General features: G+C 56.0%; 1 protein-coding gene across 1 annotated transcript; it reads right to left on the bottom strand.

Moving 5' to 3' along the window:
- Positions 1-15,706: 15,706 nt before the first annotated feature.
- Positions 15,707-19,320, bottom strand: CIMAP1C (ciliary microtubule associated protein 1C). Its single transcript, XM_055556625.1, has 4 exons — positions 19,067-19,320; positions 17,988-18,098; positions 16,790-16,903; positions 15,707-16,185 (listed from the first exon to the last, which is right to left on the bottom strand). Exons 1-4 carry the CDS (start codon positions 19,185-19,187, stop codon positions 15,707-15,709), a joined length of 825 nt encoding a protein of 274 aa, XP_055412600.1. The 5' UTR covers positions 19,188-19,320.
- Positions 19,321-21,508: the final 2,188 nt, after the last annotated feature.

Here is a 21,508-nt window from a genome sequence, read left to right on the forward strand (position 1 = left end):
CTGGAGCAGCGGTCACACCCAGGTCTCCAGTTCTCCCGTTCTAGGGCCCCATGATGACGTTCTAGGGGCATGGTAACACTTACAGGCTATCACAGAAGCAGGTGCAATGGGCTCCAGCCAGCTGGACCTCAGAGCAGGGCTCCAGCTTGATTCCGCAGAGGGCCAGTGGCTTGTCCAAGGTGCCACAGCATCTTGAGGTGCCCTAGGGTAAGGGCAGCCCTGGGGGCGGAGGGATATGCTGGGAGGAGGGGCTGCTGACTTGAGTAGGACGAGGTGAGTCGCCTCCCATAGAATGGAAGGCACACGAGGGTCCCTCAAGGTAGACAGGACATCTCTAGACAAAGCAGGAGACGGATGGAGTCAGACATCCTCATTGCGGGGAGAGGTGTTTCAGGGGGTACTCTGAGAATTTAAGCCCTAGGAGGAGAGGTCCCTGTTGACACCCTCCACCAGCCCACCTGGGACAGATGCATCCTGGTGCCCCACCTGAGCCTGACGGTGGGGGGACGGGTCGGGGGGGTACTAGGTTATCCTAACAGCATGCAGTTGGGGTGGCAGGCCAGGGCCTCCCTACACCCACCCTCAGTCAGGAGCCCTCAACTCCGAGCTCTCTCTGCTCCCCACCGTCTTCCCAGAGCAGGGCCCTGGCTCCCACCCACCCCCACCACCTCCCCCCGCACCTCTGGGCCCAGCAGGCAGCGCCAACACAGGAGGGGTTGCCCCAGCCGCGGCTCCTGAATGGATTTTCCCAGGTACCAGCGACAGGCGAGAGGGAACGAGCTATTTTTAGCGGACTCTCCGCAGCAGCGAGCAGTCTCAGAAGTGCCCGCCTGTCGCTCCCACACTGCTCTCAGGTTTTAGCTCCTGCAGGCACTGATTCTTGCACCCAGCACGCTCCGATTGCCAGGGTGACCTGAGCAGCTGCTGTGCATCTCCTCATGAGCAGAGTCCACAGGCAGACGACGTGAGAGCAGCCGGGGCAGGCCTCCCACCACCAGCCCCACAGCGCCGCCCCCGACCCTGTGTGCCCCTCTCAGGCACCCGTCACCTTCCAGGAACGTGGGCGCTGAGAGTGGACTTCACTGGACCTCGCTGACTTGATTTGCATAGCATACCTGGTGCTTCCCAGGATGTGAGGACCACTCCAGGAGCCCATCCTGCCTCCGTCCTTTGCAGAAAGACACGCCGTGGAGGGGGTGGACATAGGTCACCCTTGTGAAGAGGCACTCATTTGAAAAGGGGCCCCCCTCCCCTTGATGGAGATCAGACACTGGAATGTTTTCAGCGGGGGTTCAGCAGGTACAGGAGTGAACCGATCTGCTTTGCATGTAAATGCTTCCTGCCATTCTTCAATTCCACAGACGGCTGGATGCACGGTGTGTTGATAGGTCTCCTTGGTTTTGTTTTGTGTTTTTTTAAGAGAACTTTAAAATTCAGAATCTGTTGTGGAATCTCCCAGGTTTTAAATGTTGGCAACCAGGTCAAATCTTAAAAGAACACTGTGTGGTTTAAACAAAGCTCATTCCGGAACCACACCTGATTCACAGGCCAGGAGGTGGGAGCGGTGTTAACAGTGGGGCCAGCTTTCCAAGGCCTACCTTGCTCTGAGATGTCCGCATGGGAGGCCCCTCCGTACCAAGGGGGAGCAGACCTCAGGACCCCAGATCGTTAAGGACAGGGTAGCATCCTTTAGGGCCCATTCAGCACTTATCAAACTGCAGTCCAGGGAGACTAATTCTTAGAACTGTTCAAAGATGTTCCTTATTGATGAGCAAACACTCTGGGAATCTCTGGATTAAATAAAGCAAAACAGACTTCTTTACTACAGGACTTGTCTGAGGCTTTTACGTGCAACAAAATGCCTTGTGCATTTTGAGGAGCCGGAACATAGGCAAAGCTTCTCAAAAGAGTTCCACATGGACCCCATTTTCAAGGCATACACATTAACTCCAGAAAGACACTGTTGTTGTGTGGAATGTGGTTCTAGAAGTAGGGCTTGCCACACTAACCTAGGCAGTCTACAAACCAACATCCCCGGGTGGCTGCAGCCTGTGAAGTGGGTGGAGAGGGGCATCAGAGAAGCTGAGTCCAGCAGGCAGCGGTCAGGAGTGTGGCTTTGTCCTCGGGACACGGAGCCACCAAGGGTAGTAGGCAGACAGGGATGTGGTTGATGGAGTGCTCCCATTGTATGCAGACCAGACTGAAGAAGGGAGACTAGGCCAGAGACAAGGAAGCTAGTGCAGAGGGGATGGGTCCCAGGGATGTTTTGCAAGTGGAACAAACGGTCAGGACTAGGAGGCTGAACGGTGGAGAGTACACCTGTCAATGCGGCAGATGCAAGAGACATCGCTTCAATCCCTGGGTCAGAAAGATCCCCTGGAGAAGGAAATGGCAACCTGTTCCAGTATTCTGACCTGGAGAATCCCATGGACAGAGGAGCCTGGTGGGCTACAGTCCATGGGGTCGCAAAGAGTTGGACACGACTGAGCGTGTGACACGCACACAGGTGCCTGAAAGGCTGTGGGGAGTTCTGGGGAGGGAGGAGGTGAAGACAAGGCCAGGCGGCAGGCCGAAAAGGCAGAGCCCAGACAGAGGCTGTGAGCCAAATGAAGCGCGAAGCTCAGAGCGCAGGCTGGGAATAGTTCCCCTTGCTCTGCCTTGCCCGTCTCTTCAGGAAGCCGGGTTCAGGTAAACCTCAGCCACCCAGGGTTCCCATGGCAACCTGGAGACAAAATCAGCTGAGCACCTGAGCAAGCAGAAGGTGGAGAAGGGGTGGGGATGAGCTGTTGACCTGATCAGTGTGCTGTGGGCTCCTGGGGTTCAGAACCTGGCCACCCGTTCCCCCAGGCAGCTGGAAGTGGCCAAGGGGTGGCCAGGAAAGAAAGGCTCCTACCCGCCAAGGCTCCTGATCTGAGAGCCAAGTTAGGAGGGCTGTGCGGTTTCTTGCCGCTGCAGTAAATCCAACCCCACTCTGGGTCCAGGCCTGTGTCCATCATCTTCCAGCTGCCCTGGTCACTACCTCTGAGAGAGAAGGCAGGGCAACTCCCATGACTGTGTCTCCTGCCACCCTCAGAGCCACAACGCTAATTTTAGCCCTGACATCAGGCTGTAGCCAGGGTGTTGGGTGGAGAGGGCTGTGTGTCTGCCCAGTTCTAAATTCAGGCCCTGGGAGCCCAGCGGGAGGGCCTGATGGCTGGCCATCCCTACCCCCAAACAAGCAAAGCAGCTCAGTCCAACAAGGCCTTCTGACACTCCCACCCAACCCTCTCCACACCCTGGCCATGCCCTCAGCCCTCCAGGAGTTGACCTTGCCCACTTTGGGGTCAACTCCCAAAGTCTGGGCTCTCTCACCAACCAAGTCAGACTGGTTCGCAGTCAGCTCCCCAGCCCCTGCTGCACCACGCAGAGCAGACATGCTACACCATCTATGACAAAAAAGATACGGTGCTTCCAGCAACCCCAGAACCACGTGCTAAAATCCCAGTTTGTGGCTCAGATCAGATATCACCCGTTCCATGAGGTAGCCCCACGCCTCAGCCAAAGCTGAGTTCTCCCTCCTCATACACCCCAAGCTACTTGTGTCGCTTGGACAGACTGTCTCCCACCCGAGACTCTCAGCCCCTGAGAGCAGGGGCTGAGTCTTGTTCCTCTCTGCCCCACCCCACCCCCATAAGCCCAGCATGGTGCTTGGCACACAGTAGGCATTGCTGGGACCAAATCAAGGAGGCCGGGGTGGGGGCTGCAAGTGTGGCCTCTGAGCCAGAGGGGACAAGGCCAAGCCCAGCTCAGACACTAGCTTGTCCAGTGGTCATGGTCCCCTGTCCCCACTCCCACCTTCTTCTAAGGAAGACAGCCCCACTCCCAGGTCCGTTCTGGGTCACCGTGGAGTGACCATGCCTATGAACATCGGACCTCCGAGGCCACACTATGGGCTGACCATTGGCCTGGTGGGAAATGACTGGACCAGACTGTCCCCCTAAGTAACTTGACGTGGGAGCTTCCTCGCGTCTTAGTCCATTCACAGCAGAGGCAGACGCGAAGAGCATGTGTCTAGAGCAGCCAGGAGGTAGATCTAGAGTCTTGATGGAGATGTAGGAGGTAAAGGTGAAGAGCGGGCAAGGAAGAGAAGGAACACTTCTGTCCCAGGCTCAGCCTCAGCCCTCCCCCCGCAGGTGTCCCCACCCACCCACTCAGTCGCACCTGGCCCCGCCCCAACCCCTGCTCTTTGCCGAGGCCGCTCTGCCTGGCAGGTTGGTGAGGCTGTTTCTAGTGCCTGCAAGCCCCATCAACAGGCTCTGCACGCAGCCCAGGTGGTGGGTGACTGCCCAGCTCCCTCTTGCCCGGGGTGGGAGGGAGGCTCTCTCTCAGAGCAGGGAAGCCCGACCTCGCCTCTCCCTGGAAGAAGAGGCTCAGGGACCCCGAAAGGAGCGCAGCCCGGAGAACATTGTACCCTCCCCTGGAGGTCAGTGGCTTCTTTGCTGTGGGGCAGTGGGCTCTCAAACACAGCTGTGGGCCCCCGCCCAAAGGAAAAGACACCCTCAGCTGTGCAGGCCGCAGGGCTCAGGGTCTCCAAGTCCATGTTCCCACTCTGGGAGGAGAGACAGGGAGGGGCCCCAGACCTCCACCTGCCAGCCACAGAGAAGGGTCCAGACAATGCCCCATCTGGAAAGGCCTATGACGTCTCCAGGGGGCGCCAGAGAGCTCCCAGCCCGCCAGCGTGGCCTCCGTGGTCCAAATCTGCAGCAAGGCCCCTGCTGTTTAGCTTCCTAGGCTGGGGGCCGTGGTCATGCTGGGCTAAGTCCGGATATGTGCAGCCACCACTGGCCACACAGTCCTCTTTCTGGGCCTCAGTTGCCCCTTGTGCGAGGGCAGGACCCGAGGTGGCCCCTCTGTGTCCCAGTCTGGACGCTCTCCCAGGCAGGTTTGGAGCTTCTCCGAGGCCATCCAAGGGCACCGGAGCTGGGCACACACCAGGCCAGGCAGAGATGTGTCCCCTCCCTCCCCTCAAGCCAGACGATGCTGGAGGAGGGGAAGATCGGAGAGGCCCAGAGGCCCGGAATGGAGCCGGCCCAGGAATGACCACCCCCGCCGTGCCCCACCCCCTCCACGGGCAGCAATCCCCGAGGAGCCACTTCTGCAGGAGAAGGGACCCAGGTGGAAGCCGGCAGTCATAAAGCCATCTCAAAAAAGGCTCCTGGCAGCCAAGCGTAAGTGCCCGTGCCACGGTGAGTAGCAGAGCCGGTAAATTACCACTGAGGGCTACACACACCCCCCCCCCTCTGTATTTATATCTGCCTTGGTGCCTGAAAATGGATATTTATGCATTTTCAATATTCAGGGCAAACGCTCCATCACTCAGTGCTGCGTGGCTGCAGCACATTACACCAGCCCCGCCGAGATATTCCTCTTCCACCTGGCTTGCCAGCTCAGGAGCTTCCAGGTCAAGCCTGGACCCCAAGCCCTTGCAGAGCCCCCACCCCATCTGCAGGCCCGTTGTGCCCCAAGGGGGAGTGGAGGGAACAAAGGGCCAAGCCAGCCTCTCCTGCTAGCCCCAGGGCTCACTTTACAGACCAGCAGCCAAAGCTCAGAGAGGATGGGTGGCCTGGGCAAGGTCACACAGCATCCCGTCTAAGCTACGGTTACCGTCCCCAGGTGGAATGACTCCCTCATCACCAAGGAAAGTGGCGGCATTGGGCTGTCTCTCCCGATCTCCCTATCTCTCTTTGCATCCTTTGCTTGAGGTCTGTCTCATCCTGGCTCTGATTCTCTCTCTAGATTCCACTGTGTCTCTGCACCTGTCTGGCTCTCACCAGCTCAGTCTCAGTCTCTCTCACCTCTTTCTCTGACTCCTTTCTTAGTGTCTCCACCTCCGTCATCTCTGGTCCCTGTGTCTTTCTGTCTCACCCCCACCCACACTCCACACACACCCCCTTTCTCTTCCTCAGAGCCTCTGTCTTTGTCCAGCCCTGCCTCCTGACTTTGTCTAGGGTCTGAAATCAGGGCAAGGGGGCAGGGACCTGTCCTGTTGTCCAGGAGGGGCCAGCTTGGGGAGTCACGTCTCCCCCACACTGGCCCTGTAAAGGCGAGCCCCACGCCCTCTGAGCTGGAAGACCCACAGAGCAGAGTGGAGCTGTAGTGGGAGGTTCCGGAAGCGCGGATTGAGACTCACTGGAAACAAGGGAAAGATGGGGTGAATTCCCCATGTTGGGCCCTGCGAGGTTTCCGATCTGCCGTCCACTGTGACTTTAAAGGGCCCACCTAGTTTGTGACTGAGGTTGAGTGATGGTGTCCCTGGGCCTGCCCTTAGCTGAAAGGGTTAACGCACCTGCCCAGGTCCCCGCTTCCCCTTCACCCCACCAGCTGCTCCTTTTCCTTTCTCCCTCTCTTTCTCTCTCTCCATCCATCCATCCCTTTCTCTGTCTGTCAGGAATGATAAGAATTAATTAAATGTGTCCTCAGCTCCTGTCTCCTCACTTCCCTCAGGGAATTTAACCAGTCCCAGCACCTCAGGCCTTGTTAGATTCCAAGAAACACATAACCGCTGGTGTACTCTGTTACATGTATGTGTGCACGCGGCTGTCCCTGCCCACAGACACGCACGCGGGGGCATGCAGCGTGCTACTGCATGTTTCAGCGTGTCCAGTCTGCTGGTTCATCGACACGTACACGACTGTGTACAGCTCCGTATGCGCTCCTGAATCTGGAGACACATGTCAGGATGTTGGTGTGAATACACATACGAGTCTCTTGGTGTGGGCGTGGCATGCGTGCATCGTACGTCTTCACATTTAGGTCCGCTCTATTGAATCTATCCACTTGTACTGTGAGTCTGGGTAGACCTCATTACCATGCAAGTCTGTTTGGAGGTAGGCATACATGCCTCTGTATTCTGGGTGTGGCTGTGTGTGTGTGTGTGTGTGTGCACGCAAGCACGCATATCCCTATGTGTGCACATCTAATGGCATGCGTGCACTGGCGCATGAGCATGTCTGGGGGCACGTGGGCCGTGCGTGTGCAGTGTACACACACCCACACACCCTGGCTGCCCTGCACGCACACCTCCTTCCTGGCTCCCTGGGAGCTGGCAGCCTTGTCCCCAGGAAGAGCCATTGTGCTGCGTCTCAGGGGTGATGTCGCTGGCAGTACGGGTGGCAGGAGCCTGAAGGTAAGAAGGTGGAAGTGGTGCAGGGGAAGGCGCTCGCTAATGAGGCCACCTTCGTTGCCAGCCTGGGAGCTGCTGCCACTAATTATCGCCTCAGTAAGCAGCTCCCCAGGGAAGGGCTGCTGACGGAGCCCTGCTCTCTCCCTCCCCCCGAGACCTCTTTCCCCACCTCCCAGCAGTCCTGAGATGCTGCCGGAGCCCTGGTCACCAACAGAAGGGCAGAGAGGAGGGCCAGTGCTTAGTCCACCAGGAGACCTAGGATGCCCGCCTGCCTGCCCACCAGCCTGCTGCCAGGAGCCCACATTTCAGGGTACTCCTCTATGTTAGGGCATGGTCACCAAAAGGCCTCTGGGAATCCAAATGTGCTCCTGGATAAAGGAAAGTCTACACACCCTGACCCTCACAGACACCAAGCATGACCCTGTAACACGAGCACTAGACTGGGAGTCAACTGGGTCAGCTGATAACCCCAGTGCTGTGTGACTTTAGGCAAGTTCCCATACCTCTCTGGGTCTTGGTTTCCTTGTCTGTTAAGTAGGGGAAGAAGACTTGCAATGCAGGGGACACGAGTTTGATCCCTCGTCAGGACCCCACATGCCACAGGGCAACTAAGCCTGCAGCAGGCAACTAGGAGCCTGCGCGCTCTGGTGCCCTCATGCCACTACTGGAGAGTCCATGTGCCGCAAGGAAAAATCCCGCATGCAACCCGCATGCCGCAGTGAGGACCTTGCATGCCACAACTAAGACCCGACACGGCCAAATAAACAAACATTTTTTTAAAAGAACGGTGAGACACAAGACTGTTTCAGATAGTACAGAGATGGGCATCTGCTATGCGTTTATTTTCATGTGTATATTCTCATGCATATGTGTGTTTGTGTGTACTTAGCACATCAGACCCCTGATTTCACAAATATTGCTTAAGAGAAGGCAGTGAGCCAGTTTAAAGAAAAATGTTCAGTAAATGAGAAGGAAACCTGGCATCTGAGTATGACAAAGTCCTGATGGAAGTTGACAAGTGCCTGCGGCCCCAGGCCAGAGGGTCTCTGAGGCCCTTCCCTCTCCAAGAAGCGGTGGGTTCAGACCCCCAGGCCCCCTAGAATGAGAAACACACAGACTGGGCCCTGGTTTCCACCTTGTCCTCATCAGCACCAAGATACACCATCACCAGGAGCAGCAGGAGAAGTTGCTATGAAGTAAGTGGGGTGGTCCTTCCTGGCCACAGGCCCCCATATGACCTCAGAGGACACAGAAAGTGTCCACACACATGACCCCTGGTGTGATTCAGGCCAGATCAGGCCAGGGCACAGGATTGACCCAGACTGAAGGCAGATGTGGCCGGAGTCTTAACAGAGATGGTTCAGACTGGGCCTGGCGTGTCCGGAGGGTCAGCAGCCACACCTCCCTTAGAGGCTAGGGGGAGGTTCTGAGCTCCCCTGGGCCGGCGAATAAGCTTTTCCACCTGTGCTGCCCAGGGGAGAGCTGCCTGTCCCACAGCCCCAGTGTCTCTGTCCTCCAAGTGGCCGGGTATGAATCACAGGGATTTACAGCCCAGCCTCGAGTGGGATTTATGGGTCTGTCTCAAGCCCGGCCAGCGGGGAGTGGCCGCCCGTCAGTCCCCCATTGCGGCTGATTGATGAGGATGTTTCCTGCCAAGAAAAATCCCCTCTGTGGCAGGCAGCCGAGAGAAAGGCTCCCAGGCCCAGGGGCCAGCCCCTCACCCCATACCTGTCCCCAGTCTGGTCCCCCTCCTGCGCTTACAGCTCACACCTTCCCACGATCCCCCCAGCCCCACACGCTGACAGCCAAACAGTAGGTGCACCCAATGGCCCCAGCTTCCAGGCCAGCATTCCACCTTCCCAGACCTGCCACTTGCTCATCCTTGGGAACAGTGTGCTTCGAACAAATCCATCCCAGGGCTCGAGGCTGGACATGCCAAATTCCAGAATGAATTTCTGAAGGAATCCAGAACACACACACACTTCACAGATGAAGAACCAGAAGTCCAGAGAGGGATGGGCCTTGCCCAGAGTCACACAGCAGCACAATGGTGTAGCTGAGACCTGAGCCTACAAGGCCCTGGACTAGTCAAGTCAGTGTCTGATCCCAGCTGATTGTCCTATAGCATCAGGGATAGTTTTCACCTCCAGATAAGGGCTCCTCTTCTCCAGAGAATTCACAGACCTGAGTTTGAATTCCTGTTCTATCACTTTGTATCTGAGAGTCATCATTTCTCTGTGCCTGCTTCCTCACCTGAAAAGTGAGGCTCAAAAATAGTCCTGACCTCTTGGGGTCATTATGAGGTTCAAGTGGTACAATATAGGTGAAGTCCCAGGGCAGAGCTGGATTCCTGGCAGTGCTTTATAGGTGTTGGAAATTGTCCTCCTTCATCTCTGATGTCTCAAAAGGCCCCCTGCTCCCTGATTTGTTAGGGGGTGGGGGTAGGGCAGTTTAGGGCAGGTGGAGCAGGAGGAAAAGGAGAGGATATATGTAGGGCTGCAGAACAGGAGTGAGACCCCTTCCTGCTGAAGGAAATCCTGGAAGGCTGCCTGGAAGAGGTGACATCAAGCAGAGAATGCAGAGCTCTACCTCTCTTCCTCTGAGGCTATCTGGGGACTTCTGAACACCACAGGGCTAAGGGAAAGTACCCTGCCCTGAAAGCCAATCCCAGCCCTAGACCAGCCCCAGCACAAGCTGCTTCCTTGAGTGATCTGGGGGCAAGTCCCTCTCCTCTGTAGGCACCTGCAAAACAGGGCCAGGCAGGACCAGACTGCACTCTCTAGAAGGCATCTTCCAGTTCTGACCTTTAGACAAGCCCATCCAGACCCATCCCATGCAGTACCCAAATCTTGACACTGGGTGGCAGCAGGGAGCAAAGCCAGAATCTGGCCTCCCCGTGGCTGCTGCTGACCAGTCCCTCCCCGCAGAACCAGATGTTCTTTCCTTCCCCACGCCCTCAGCTGACTCTCCTGCGAACCAGAGCTGAGCGATCACCCTCATCCAGACATGCGCTGCAGAGCAGCCTGCATTCTCTACTTCTCAGATGAGAAAACTGAGGCCAGAAGAGGGAAGGATCTGTTCAAGGTCACACATCACACACGGCTGAGCCAGGTCTCTAAGCCTTTTTCCCAGCCCCCGGGCCCCTAGCAGAAGCCATGTGAAGGGAGGACTGGAGTCAGAGAGGCTTGGGCTGGAATCCTGGTGCCCCCACCCCTAGCTGTGCATTATCACGAGACAGGCTCCCCACCCTGTCTGATCCTCAGCTTATGTAGATGCGTGGTGCCTGGCAAGAACTGAACACATGAAGCTACTTCTTTGTTTCCAGTATATTTGACACCCCACGAGAGCAGACACGTGTCTATCTGACTCACCTTGGCGTCCCCAGAGCCTGGCATGGGGAGGATGTTCAGAGAATAATAGCTGCCCAGAGGCTCTCTTCCTCCTGGCCCTGTCTGGTGCTTAGTATAAGGGTTTCCCCCTCCTCAAGTCCCTTCTACCCTCTGGGAGATCAGCCCTTTCCCTTCCCCCTCCCCTTGGCAGCCCACACCCTCCCAGGCCCTGAAGCGATGGCCCCTGGCCCCCCACCTTTTCTCCCCATGTCTCTCAGCCCCCACTGTTCTCTGTCCCTGCCTCTCCTTCAGTCCCTCTCTCCTGCTGAGTCCCCGCTCTGCACTGTACTCTGTGTTTACAAGAAAACCATGACAGTTTTTTATTTCTCTCTTTTGTCTCCCGTCTTCCCCTGAAGGGAAACGTGCTTCCACTCTCCCAGGAAAAAATGAAGGCCCCAGAAGAGAAATCGCAAACAAAGGGCAGTAGGCCCCGTGGGTGCCCCCCAGCCCCACCCATGGGCCACATGCACACACGCCTATCCAATCCTCCTCTTGTTCGGGCCTCCAAGAACGGCTCTGTTATTTTGGGGGTAATTGAAAGTGTCGATCTTTATTCTAGAGGATAAACTAGGCAGAGAGACGTGTGGAGCAAGAGGCAGAGAGAAGAGAGTGGAGGGAGGCAGAAAGACAGAGGGTAGAAGAGCCAGATGGAAGAAGGTGGACTCTACAAGGAGAGAGAAGAAGCCGGAAGGAACAGGTCGGCAGCAGATTCTGCCTCCAGCAAACTTGGAGAGGCAGCGTCTGACCCCTCTGGGAAGCCAGGGGCATTTGTCCATCAACTAGCTTCCCGTCCCCACCCTGGCCAAGGACCAGGAACAGGAGGGGTGGGGGCAGGGAGAAGGGGTCTGACTTGTCTTGGTCAGTGAGGGCTCACCAACCAGGTGACTGGAGGGCTGAGAGCCAGGCAGCGGCTCCTCAGCCTCCCACCCTGGGCTGGGAATCACGCCCCATGCCATCCTGAGCCCAGAGACCCTCCTGAGCTCCCTGCCTGCAGCCCACCCCACCCAATCTGCACCTGGGCATGTTGAGTGGCGGGGAGAGGGGGGTTCTCACGGTGTATCTGCTCTGATTCTCCGGGGCTGTGGGCTGTGAGGGAGCCTGCGGGCAGGTGGGTATGTGCGTGAGATAAGGAGGTGCTTGGAGAGAGCAGGGTGTGGGATGGTAAGCGTGCCTGTGTCTAGTGTGTGTGTGTCTGTGTGTTTGAGTGGGTTTGGTGTTGGGGCGTGTGTGCGAAGTAGGGTGTGTGGTCTGAGTATGTGCGTGCATGCGTGTGCACGTGTGAGCAGTGTTGTAAGGAGCGTCTGTGCCTTGTCCCCACGCATATGTGGGTAAAGGACAAGTGTGTGCACACAACCCCTACCTGTGAGCCTGTGAGCGGTGTGGAAGTGTGTTCCCATGAGCAGGGCCCCTCTTTGACTCCTGGCCCAGGGCCACCATCCCCCCAGCTCCTGGGAGCCAGAGTAAACTCTGGCCCTCAGGGTCCCTCCAGCAACAACAGAAGGACGGCCACCTACCCTCTCCCCACCAACCTGGTCACATGACTGCAGTTTCACCACCAAGCCCAGGCAGGGGTGGGCTCCCCCCACCCCCGGGAGAGATGGGCAGAAGCTCTGGTAGGCGTCCTGCCGTGCACATGACCCTCACCTACCTTCCTATGTCTGCCCACACCTGGAGAGCACTTTCTCATCCTCCCACCCAGCCACCCTCTGAACTCCTGGAAGTCATGGCTGGGACTCTGAGGCACAGTCAGAGCTTGGCACAGGGCAGGAGCTCGGCAAATGTTTGCTGAATGAATGAATGACTGTGTCTGTGTGATCTGGGACCTAACTACCTGAGGGCACAGGCTGAAGTCCTGCAAGGGTCAGACCAGGGCTTCCGGCCAGGTCAAGCGTGGCCCCCAAGTTGTTCAGAAGGGGTGCGCTTAGCACCCAGACAGGCCTGAGATGCAATGCCCACTGACCTTCTCCAGGTCATCTACCTGGTCACCACCACAGGGGAGGCAAGGCCAAGAGCTGGGGAGTGCTTTGTCGAAAGGTTTGTCTCAAGCTAAATGACCCTCTCACTTTGTGGGCTGAGGCACCAGGGAGGCCCCATTTATCTTCTCTGGAGGCCACAGCCCGTTATTGGCGGGGCCATCTCTCTTTCGAACATCTTCATCCCCCTGGGGCTTCCCTGGCAGTCCAATGGTTAAGACTCTGCGTTGCCAATACAGGGGGCACAGCTTCAATCCCCTGGTCAGGGAACTAGAATCCTACATGCTCCATGGTGCAGCCAAAAAATAGAAGGAAAACATCTACATGCGCCAAAGATTCATACTGAATCCTCCAGCCTGCTATCCTTGCTTGGGAACCACAAACCAAGGGTTAGTTCTAGCTCTGGGGTGAACACCCAGCCCCGGCCCATCCTTAACCTGGTAACAGCTGGGGCCACTAGGCTGAAGGTCTGCCCCCAGACCGAGCCACAGAGGCAAAAACTAACATTTATTCCTAATATAATATAATATATTAAGACTATGTAAGTCCTAAAATAACTCATTCCAAACTGAGCCCTGACTCTGCTTACCAAACCCGATCACACTCTGAGTTCTGACCCTGTAACACATTGAGCCCTGACCCTGATCACATACTGAGCCCTGATCCTGGTCACACACTGAGCCCTGACCTTGGTCATGAACTGAGCCTGGACATTTATTTAGAGACAGGCCATTATTTTGTCACCTGGCCAAAGCTATTTCCCTGGATCTGGGCCTCAGTTTTCTTCTTTTTTCTAATGGAGGGCCTTGGGATAAACTGATCATTAAATCAGAAAAGCCCTACTCAGAGGTTGGCCTGTAGTTTCCCTGACCTGGTGACACTAGAGAGCATCAGCCACTGCCACCTGCCAGCCCCCACCCCCAACCAACACATTCAGCCCAAGCATCACTAATTTTTGCAGCCACCATGATAAATGGCATTGTCGGCAAAACGACGTCTTTCTAATCTGCTGCAAGACAGATGGGTCCCTGAGCTCACTGGCTGTCTCTCGAGCCTGCCCAGACCAGACTTGTGGAGGAGTGGGGAGGACAGGACAGACACAATACCCGAGGCCTGCATGCTGGGGTGGGAAGGGGAGGACATTTCAGGTCCAGAGTCAGGAATGACCCCAGTGGGGTTTTCTACAAGCCCCCCTTTTAAAATATTCAGTTGTTTGTTTCTTTTTAATATTCCAAGGATAGTCTCTGCTCCTTTCTACCTAAAGTTAGTTCTTCAATACCATTTTCATTTTCAGTTAAAACCTGAATATTGGACTTCCCTGGTGGATCAATGGTAAAGACTCCTCCTGCCAAAGCAGGAGACGCAAGTTTGATCCCTGGTACGGGAAGATCGCACATGCTGCAGAGCAACTAAGCCTGTGTACCACAACTACTGAGCCAGTCCTCTAGGGTCCAAGAACCACAACTACTGAGCCCACGTGCCGTGACTAATGAGCCCATGTGCCCTAGAGCCCGTGCCCCACAACAGTAGAAGCCACCGCAGTGAGAAGCCCGTGCACCGCGACGAGAGAGTAGCCCCCACTCACGGCAACTAGAGACAAGAGCCCATGCAGCAACAAAGACCCAGCACAGCCAAAAGTGAATGATAACATTTAAAAATAAAGACAAAACTTGAATATTGCTCAAATTCACAGGGATAAGCCATCAGACACTGGTTCCTAGTGGCCCCTTCCTCCTGCCTCCCTCTGCTTCGGGGACAGTGGCTGCAGAGGAACATGCCTCTGCCTGAGCCATCAGGTCTGGGGCAGATTCAGCCTCCCCTCGTCCTTCCCTAAGCCCCCCGCTCCCTCCACAGTTCCTGCTGCCCTTTCCTCACTTCCAGGGGCTGCAGAGCAGCAGGGGCAGTACTCCCCACATCTCCTGTGGCCAGGGAAGCTAGGAGAGGGGCTTGTCCCAGGGGTGAGGCAAGCAGAACAGAGAATCTGGATACCAAGAATTAAGGAAGGACAAACACCAGCCCCCAAGACCCCAGCCTCCCCAGAGACCAGCAGGAGAGCGGACACCAGGCAATTCAAAAGCAGCCAAGCCAGAAGGGGTGGGGGCTCTGGGCCCTGCCTGGACTCATGAGTGAGGCAACACTGCCCCCTACTGGTTAGTTCACAGCTCTCTCCTCTGCCACCAGACACTAGGGGGCTAAGCGGTTGGGATGGGGACACAGAGGTGACTCTCCAAAGACAGCATGTGACATACAGACCCTCCCCCCAGCAGCTCCCTTCCCCTTTCCGTCCCCCCTACGCTGATCCCTAGCCTCCAGGCTCTGCCTGTCTTGCCCAACCTGCTCTCACTGCCCAAGGAATTCTGAAAAGACAATATCTCCTCCAGCCCCATCACCCTGAGGACAAACCCCTAGGCCCCTTCAAGCTGCCCACCATCTGGTCTCATTACAGGCCAGCCTCCAAGAGCCCAGGTGCCCGCCCTCTGCACCTGCCCTGGTTCCCTGATCTTGTACCCTTTGGTCCCACCCGCGTGCCATCCTCTTCATCTTTACCTCCACCAAGAATACCCTCCATGCTACTCACTGTCTCTGCTCATTCCTGGGGTTCCTCCCCCAGGAAAACTGCCCTCCCCCATCCCCAACCCACACGGCCCCTCCTTCCTGTGCTCACATCCACTCACCCTGCTCCTCACTCCGCTCTCGGATGCTGGTCACCATCAGGGATCAGAATCAAACAGTTCAGAAGCTGGAGGGAAACTGGCCATTCTCTAGGTGCCTCCTCCCCACTCACCGAGGCCCAAAGAGGTGTGAGAGCTGCACAAGGCCAGACAGCACTCTAGGGGCAGATGCGGGGCTGGAACTCAGCTCCCCGGAGCCTCTACCCGGGGCTCCTTGGAGGACACAGAGCTGCCTCCCCTGGTGAGCCACAGCAGAACATCTCCTGGACGAGGACCCCTCCCACACCTCCCAGCATCCCCAGCTCCTCACCCAGGGCAGGGCCCAAAGAAAGCAGCTGTGTTTGCAAAACCAAGGAATAAATAAATGAAAATATTTATCTAACGCCTTCTATGTGCTGGACACAGCAGGCACCAGCTCTGCTACTTAAAATCTGGGTAAGTCGCTCAATTCGGTATAGAAAAATAACTTCTAGGGACAGGGTGGGGGGCAGGAGTGCACCAGGAGGGGCCTCAGTCACGAATGTCGACGATCAGCGGGCATAGGTGGGGCGAGTGCTTGGTGCCCATGGTGAAAGCGGGCGGGCGGGGCTTGTGTGCCGTGACCTGCTGGACGTTGTGGGAGCCGGGGCCAGGCCGAGGTGTGTGGTCCACCGGGTAGCCAAAGCGCTTGGCCATGCTATAGACGGGGCTGCGGTTCTGATAGACGGACGGCTCTGGCCGGGTGTGTGCGGCCGGTCCGGGGCCTCTTGACATATTCTTGTAGAACCAGTTCTTGTCCAAGGGGGCCAAGCTATAGCAAGGAGCAGCTTTGTTGGCAGGGAGGTTGGGCCCCAGCAGGAGTGGCATCTGGTACCGGTTGGGGCCTGGATTGGGGTCCATCACTCGGTATGGGCACCGGAAGCCAAAGGAGTACTCAGGAGCCCTTCGTTCCCCAGGCGGGTGGGTCTTCTCCAGGTGGTAATGGCAGGGGGCTGGGGTGGGGCTCAGACCTGAATGTAGGTGAATGAAGGGGAGGGGTCTCAGGGCCGAAACCAGGCTGAATCTCCTGGTGACCAACTAAGGAGTCTAGGGAGGGGGCAAGGTCTTGGTGAGCCTGGGGTGACTTTATTATAACCATCTTAGCATCAGGCGGGAACATCACCTCCCTGCATGAGGCTCTGGGACGAGGGTGGGTAGGGACTTCGCCATCCTGGCATCAGGATTATGACACTGTCTTCATAATATAAAAACCCCGAGCATCATCAGAACGTCACCCTTGGCTGTCATTGTCTCCGTGACAGCACCAAGAAAACATGCTGGAATCAGTAGTCTGTGAACTCATTAGCATAACACAAGCCCTGTGATATTTTTACAATATCACCCTGCAACATACATGGAACATTGGCCTTCAGACATTAAGTACTGTGACCCAGACACGGTGACATGGGTGTCTTGAAGTGACCTTGCAGGGAGGTGCCAGCATCTGCAGACATGCCTGGCGAAGGGAGTCATGACCCCTTTGCTCCTGCTTGTGTCCTAAGCATGGACCCCCACCCTCCAACCTCCCACCCCCCAGCCTCCCACCCCCGACCTCCCTCTTCTGGCCCATCTTACGCAGGTTAGAGATGTGCTCTGCCATGGGAACCTGAGGACAGCTGGCCATCCCAAACCGAGTTATCTTAGGATCCAAGAAATAGCAAGGCCCGGGGCTACGTATGTCCATGATCCCTGCAAGGCAGCCACGGAAAGAGCCAGTCACCCCAGAGGCTGCCCCAGGGTGAGTCTGGCCTCTGTCTCCAGGCAAGATCCCCCTCCCCCAGAAAAGGACCTAGGGCGCCTTCCTAATGCCTTGGGCTCTTGGGGATTTGTGGAGCCTTTATTTCCTCATCTGTAAAATGGATCTTTTAACACATGACCTAACATTCTCTAGAACTTGTTCAGAGGAACAGATAAAGTAACAGCTGCCAGGGACTGGTGCCAAGGGGACAATAACAGGCGTGTGTGTGTGTGTGTGTATAAGTCACTTCAGTCATGTCCAACTCTTTGCGACCCCATGGACTGTAGCCTTCCAGGCTTCTCTGTCCATGGGATTCTCCAGGCAAGAATACTGAAGTGGGTTGCCATACCCTCCTCCAGGGGATCTTCCCGACCCAGGGATCGAACCCATGTCTCCTGCGGCTCCTGCATTGCAGGTAGAATCTTTGCTGCTGAGCCACCAGGAAAGCCCATGGTGGCTATTATTAGTATGAAGAAAGGACGCAGCCCCAGAAAGGGGGGGTTCCCCTGCTGAGAAGGGTATGTTACCCCAGCAAGGTGCCTGGATCTTAGATCCCCAGCCACCCTCTCACCAGCTGTGGCCATCAGGCCCAGCTCTTTGCCGGCCCTTGGGTCCCTGCCTTCCAGGGGGTTCTAAGCCACCTGGGAGGCCCTGAGTCCACCACCACCACCCCCTTCCCTCCACCCCATCCCCCAGTTATTCCTGCTTTGGCAAGTCAGACCACAGCAGTCAAAGCTGAAGGGTGCCAGCCAAAGACCAGTCAGAAAGGAGACCCTGCCAGCTGGATGCAACAGGTCACTTCACAGCTCCCTCAGGAGGGCCAGCTGGGAGGTGCCTTCAGAGGGACGGGTAACTTGGCCCCCTGCCGACTTCCTTCTGGACCTAGCAGGCCACCTGGGTGTCCCACTCAGGGCAGGCCTGGGCTCCCAGGGGCCTGTGGCTACAGGTAATGACTCCTCCCCTCTCACACCGCCCCAAACATCCAATAGTAATAATCCTACGCCCGCGGGGACAACGGGTGTGGCAAGCACTCACGCTTCTCCGAGTGCCGGGCATGCAGGGTATAGGCTGGCTCCTGGAACATGGAGATGTCATGGTCTATGTAGCCCGTGCAGGATGGCCGGAGGTACTTGGCAGGCCCCGGACCTGTGAGCATGGAGAGAGAAGCCCTCAGCCTGGGCCTGTGAGATCAGAGGCAGGGAAAGCCCTGAATACAGTGTGCTTAAGACCACTGCAGGAACTTCCCTGGTGGTCCAGTGGCTAAGACTCTGAGCGCCCAGTGCAGGGGCCTGGGTTCAATCCCTGGTCAGGGAACTAGATCCCACATACTGCAACCAGGAGTTCACACGCAGCGACTAAATGTCTCATGGGCCGCAACGAAGACCTGGTGCAGCCAAATAAATTAACATTAAAAAAAAAAAGAACACTGGGGTCTTTGCTCCTGCTAATGTCACACTGCCACAAATTCCACTATTGAGACGCTTCCTTTGGGGAAAGTCAATGTTCCTAGATAAAATGCAATTTCTCTTGGACAGGCAATGCATAATAAGAAAAGTAATAAAGTTACAAGTAACTGAGAACTTATTCTGTGCCTAGCACTATGTTAAGCATTTTCTATGGGTTATCTCAGTTAAGTCTCTCAAGAGGCTTAGAAATAGCAATTCACACAAAGTCACACAAGCTGGTACTGTGAAAATTCTAAGACAGCAGCCAACAGAGCCCAAACATTTAATCACATACTAAACAACCCCACGTACAGCAACAGTCAGTCATCAACAATGTAGTAAGAATTCGTTTGTCTGTTTTCGGTTGAGAGTAAGATTCAGGGCAAGTGAGGAAAGCTAATATGGACTAAAGATGCCACTGAATCCCTAGTCTTTTTCCAAAACTGGCCTCACTTCAAACCCCTTCCCACCCAAATTCCCAGCAACCCTCCCCAAATTCCCAGCAGTTAATTCTGCTTGTGGAGTTTAGCTTAGAAGTGCAGATCTTCTGTGGTTTTGAGAAGAGCCTGAAGGGGTTTTGCAGGAGGCAGGGCTGCAAGGTTAGCACAACTTCAGCCTCTCTTCAGAGAGAGGAATGAGCCCAAGCCCAGGTCAGGGGTCTGCTCTCACCTTTGAGCATGGCCAGGACCACAGGGATCTGCTTTATCTCGTGCCCTGAGGACACTGGCACCTTTTTCTCTGGCTGCTGCCCATAGAACACAGGGTTCTTGACACCCTTGGGCAGTTTCATGTCTGGGGCCAAGCAGGGAGCAAGAGCAGCTACTGAGAGATGTGGAGCACCGGGCGAGGAGCTGGGCCTGGGTGAGACCTGTTCTGGGCACCCCTGCCCAAGCCCCTGTGTCCACTATCTCTCCCGGACGCCACAGGCGGCATGAGGGCTGAGAAGCAGAGCAGTCCTCCTACTAGAGCAGCTGAGGCTGTCTGGGGTGCAGCCAGCTGCAGGGCCCCGCAGGCAGGCGCTAAGGATGACCTCACTGCAGAACTTGGACTGTGAAACCCAGAGTGTTTATTTCCTCCAGTTGCCGTGGCGCCTGGACTGTGGTGTAGAAATTCTATGCTGGCAGCTCAGCTGTGGAACCCTGAGAACTCAACCCCACTGTCCCTGCTCCCAACCTGGCTAAGTAGCCTGAGGGGCCCCAGGACCCTGTATCAGGAAGCAGAAAGGGAGAGTGGAGTGACAGACCCAGCTCTTCACTCTGGGTTTGTTGTTGTTCAGTCGCTCAGTCGTGTCTGACTCTTTGCAACTCCATGGACTGCAGCACACAGGCTTCCCTGTCCTTCACTGTCTCCCGGAGCTTGCTCAAACTCATGTCCATCAAGTTGGTGATGCCATCCAACCATCTCATCCTCTGCCACCCCCTCGTCCTCTTGCTCTCTATCTTTCCCAGCATCAGGGTCTTTTCCAATGAGTCAGCTCTTCACATCAGATGGCCAAAGTATTGGAGCTTCAGCTTCAGCATCAGTCCTTCCAATGAATACTCAGGGTTGATTTCCGTTAGGACAGACTGATTTGATCTCCTTGCAGTCCAAGGGACTCTCACTCCTGCTGGGTGCCCTGGAGGTGGTGAAACAGTGGACAGATCACGGTTGAAGGATTCTTGCTACCTGCACAGCCCCCTGGAGTGGTCGTCTACTCTCCGCCCCTCCCACCTATCCCCCAGATTCTGGACATGCCCCACCCCCTTCTATCGCAGTCTATTTTTTTCTCAGAAAAGTATCAAGCCAATTATTTCACAGTAAGGTGTGACTGTCTGATAACTTCTCAGATTCCTATCCTAGGGATGGTATCTTTAGAGATCCATGTCTAGGAATATTTGGCTGCTGCTGACGTCTTGGGCAGGGGATGGGTGCAAATGAGGATGGAGGCTGGGGCTGAGGCCTCAAGAAGCTGCTTCCTGGGGCTTCCCTAGTGGCTCAGCGATAAAGAATCCGCCTGCCAACTCAGGAGATGCGGGTTTGGTCCCTGGTCCGGGAAGATGCCACACACCTCAAAGCAACTAAGCCCATGCACCACAACTATCGAGCCTGTGCTCTAGAGCGTGGGAACTACAACTATTGAGCCCACGTGCCGCAGCTACTGAAGCCCATGCACCCTAGAGCCTGTGCTGCACGACAAGAGAAGCCACCGAAACGAGAAATCCGCGCACAACTACAGAGTAAGCCCCTCACGCTGCAACTAGAGAAAAGCTCGCGTGCTTCAATGCATGCATAGCCAAAAAATAAATAAAATTACTTTTTTAAAAGAAAAGAAGCTACTTCCTGTGCTTGTGGTCAAGAGCATCCTCTGAGTGGTGGGGGTGCAAGAGAAAACATTGACGAATAGGGAAGATGTTTAGCTACCATGTGATTGATGGATGAGCCCCGGGGCTGAGGAAATGCTCGACACCTCCTCAGTCCAAAAAAACAGGAGGCTCAGGGGCCCTGGGGCCTGCTTCACCTACCAGTTCATAGCTCAGACCAGGGATACGATCTAGAGTGGTTTCCATCTTGGGCTCAGATGACCACTGGCTTTAGAGAGGGTGTCTGTCATAGCCCCAGTACACAGATAACACAGTTGAGGACTCGAAAGGGCCCAAGACTTGCCCAAAGCTTCCCATCACATTAGTAGCAGAGATGAAACCAGAACACAAGCCCCAGAGCTCTCTTTGGATCACAGCCTCTGATCTAATGGAAACCAAACCACGCTCTGAACTCATTCCAACCAGCAGGCACAGTGAGGACTCAGAGCAGACCAGCCAGGTGTGCCGCGTGCCTCAGCCCCTGACTTGTGAGGCTGCAGGCTTGAAGCAGAGGACAGGGTGCCCACACCCAGCACAGCAGTTCCTTCCTGTGTCTTTCTCATCACCTGAGAGCAGCAAAGCCTTTGATTTCTGGAGGGGGAGGGCTGGGCAAGGCTGGGATTGGCCCAGCCTCAGTTGGCCTCAGGCCGCGGGCGGTGCCGCCTCCTCACCGTCATCCTTGCCAGCTTTTCCTGTTGGAAGTTGCGGCCTTCTGGGCCCAAGTCCTGATGGTCCCCTCGTACTAACAGGGGCCAGATGTTGGGCTGCAGCC

Source organism: Bubalus kerabau, chromosome 19 (genome assembly GCF_029407905.1).
Source record: "Bubalus kerabau isolate K-KA32 ecotype Philippines breed swamp buffalo chromosome 19, PCC_UOA_SB_1v2, whole genome shotgun sequence".
In the NCBI taxonomy this organism is placed as follows: Eukaryota; Metazoa; Chordata; class Mammalia; order Artiodactyla; family Bovidae; genus Bubalus; species Bubalus kerabau.

What these genes read in the sequence shown, in the direction of transcription:
- CIMAP1C (XM_055556625.1), bottom strand. Translation starts at nt 19,187, where the DNA reads ATGAAACTGCCCAAGGGTGTCAAGAACCCTGTGTTCTATGGGCAGCAG. An exon ending in GGTCCTGGCCATGCTCAAAG is followed by an intron (nt 18,099 to 19,066) that starts GTGAGAGCAGAC and finishes CCATGCTCACAG; the next exon opens with GTCCGGGGCCTGCCAAGTAC. An exon ending in TGCCCGGCACTCGGAGAAGC is followed by an intron (nt 16,904 to 17,987) that starts GTGAGTGCTTGC and finishes GCTGCCTTGCAG; the next exon opens with GGATCATGGACATACGTAGC.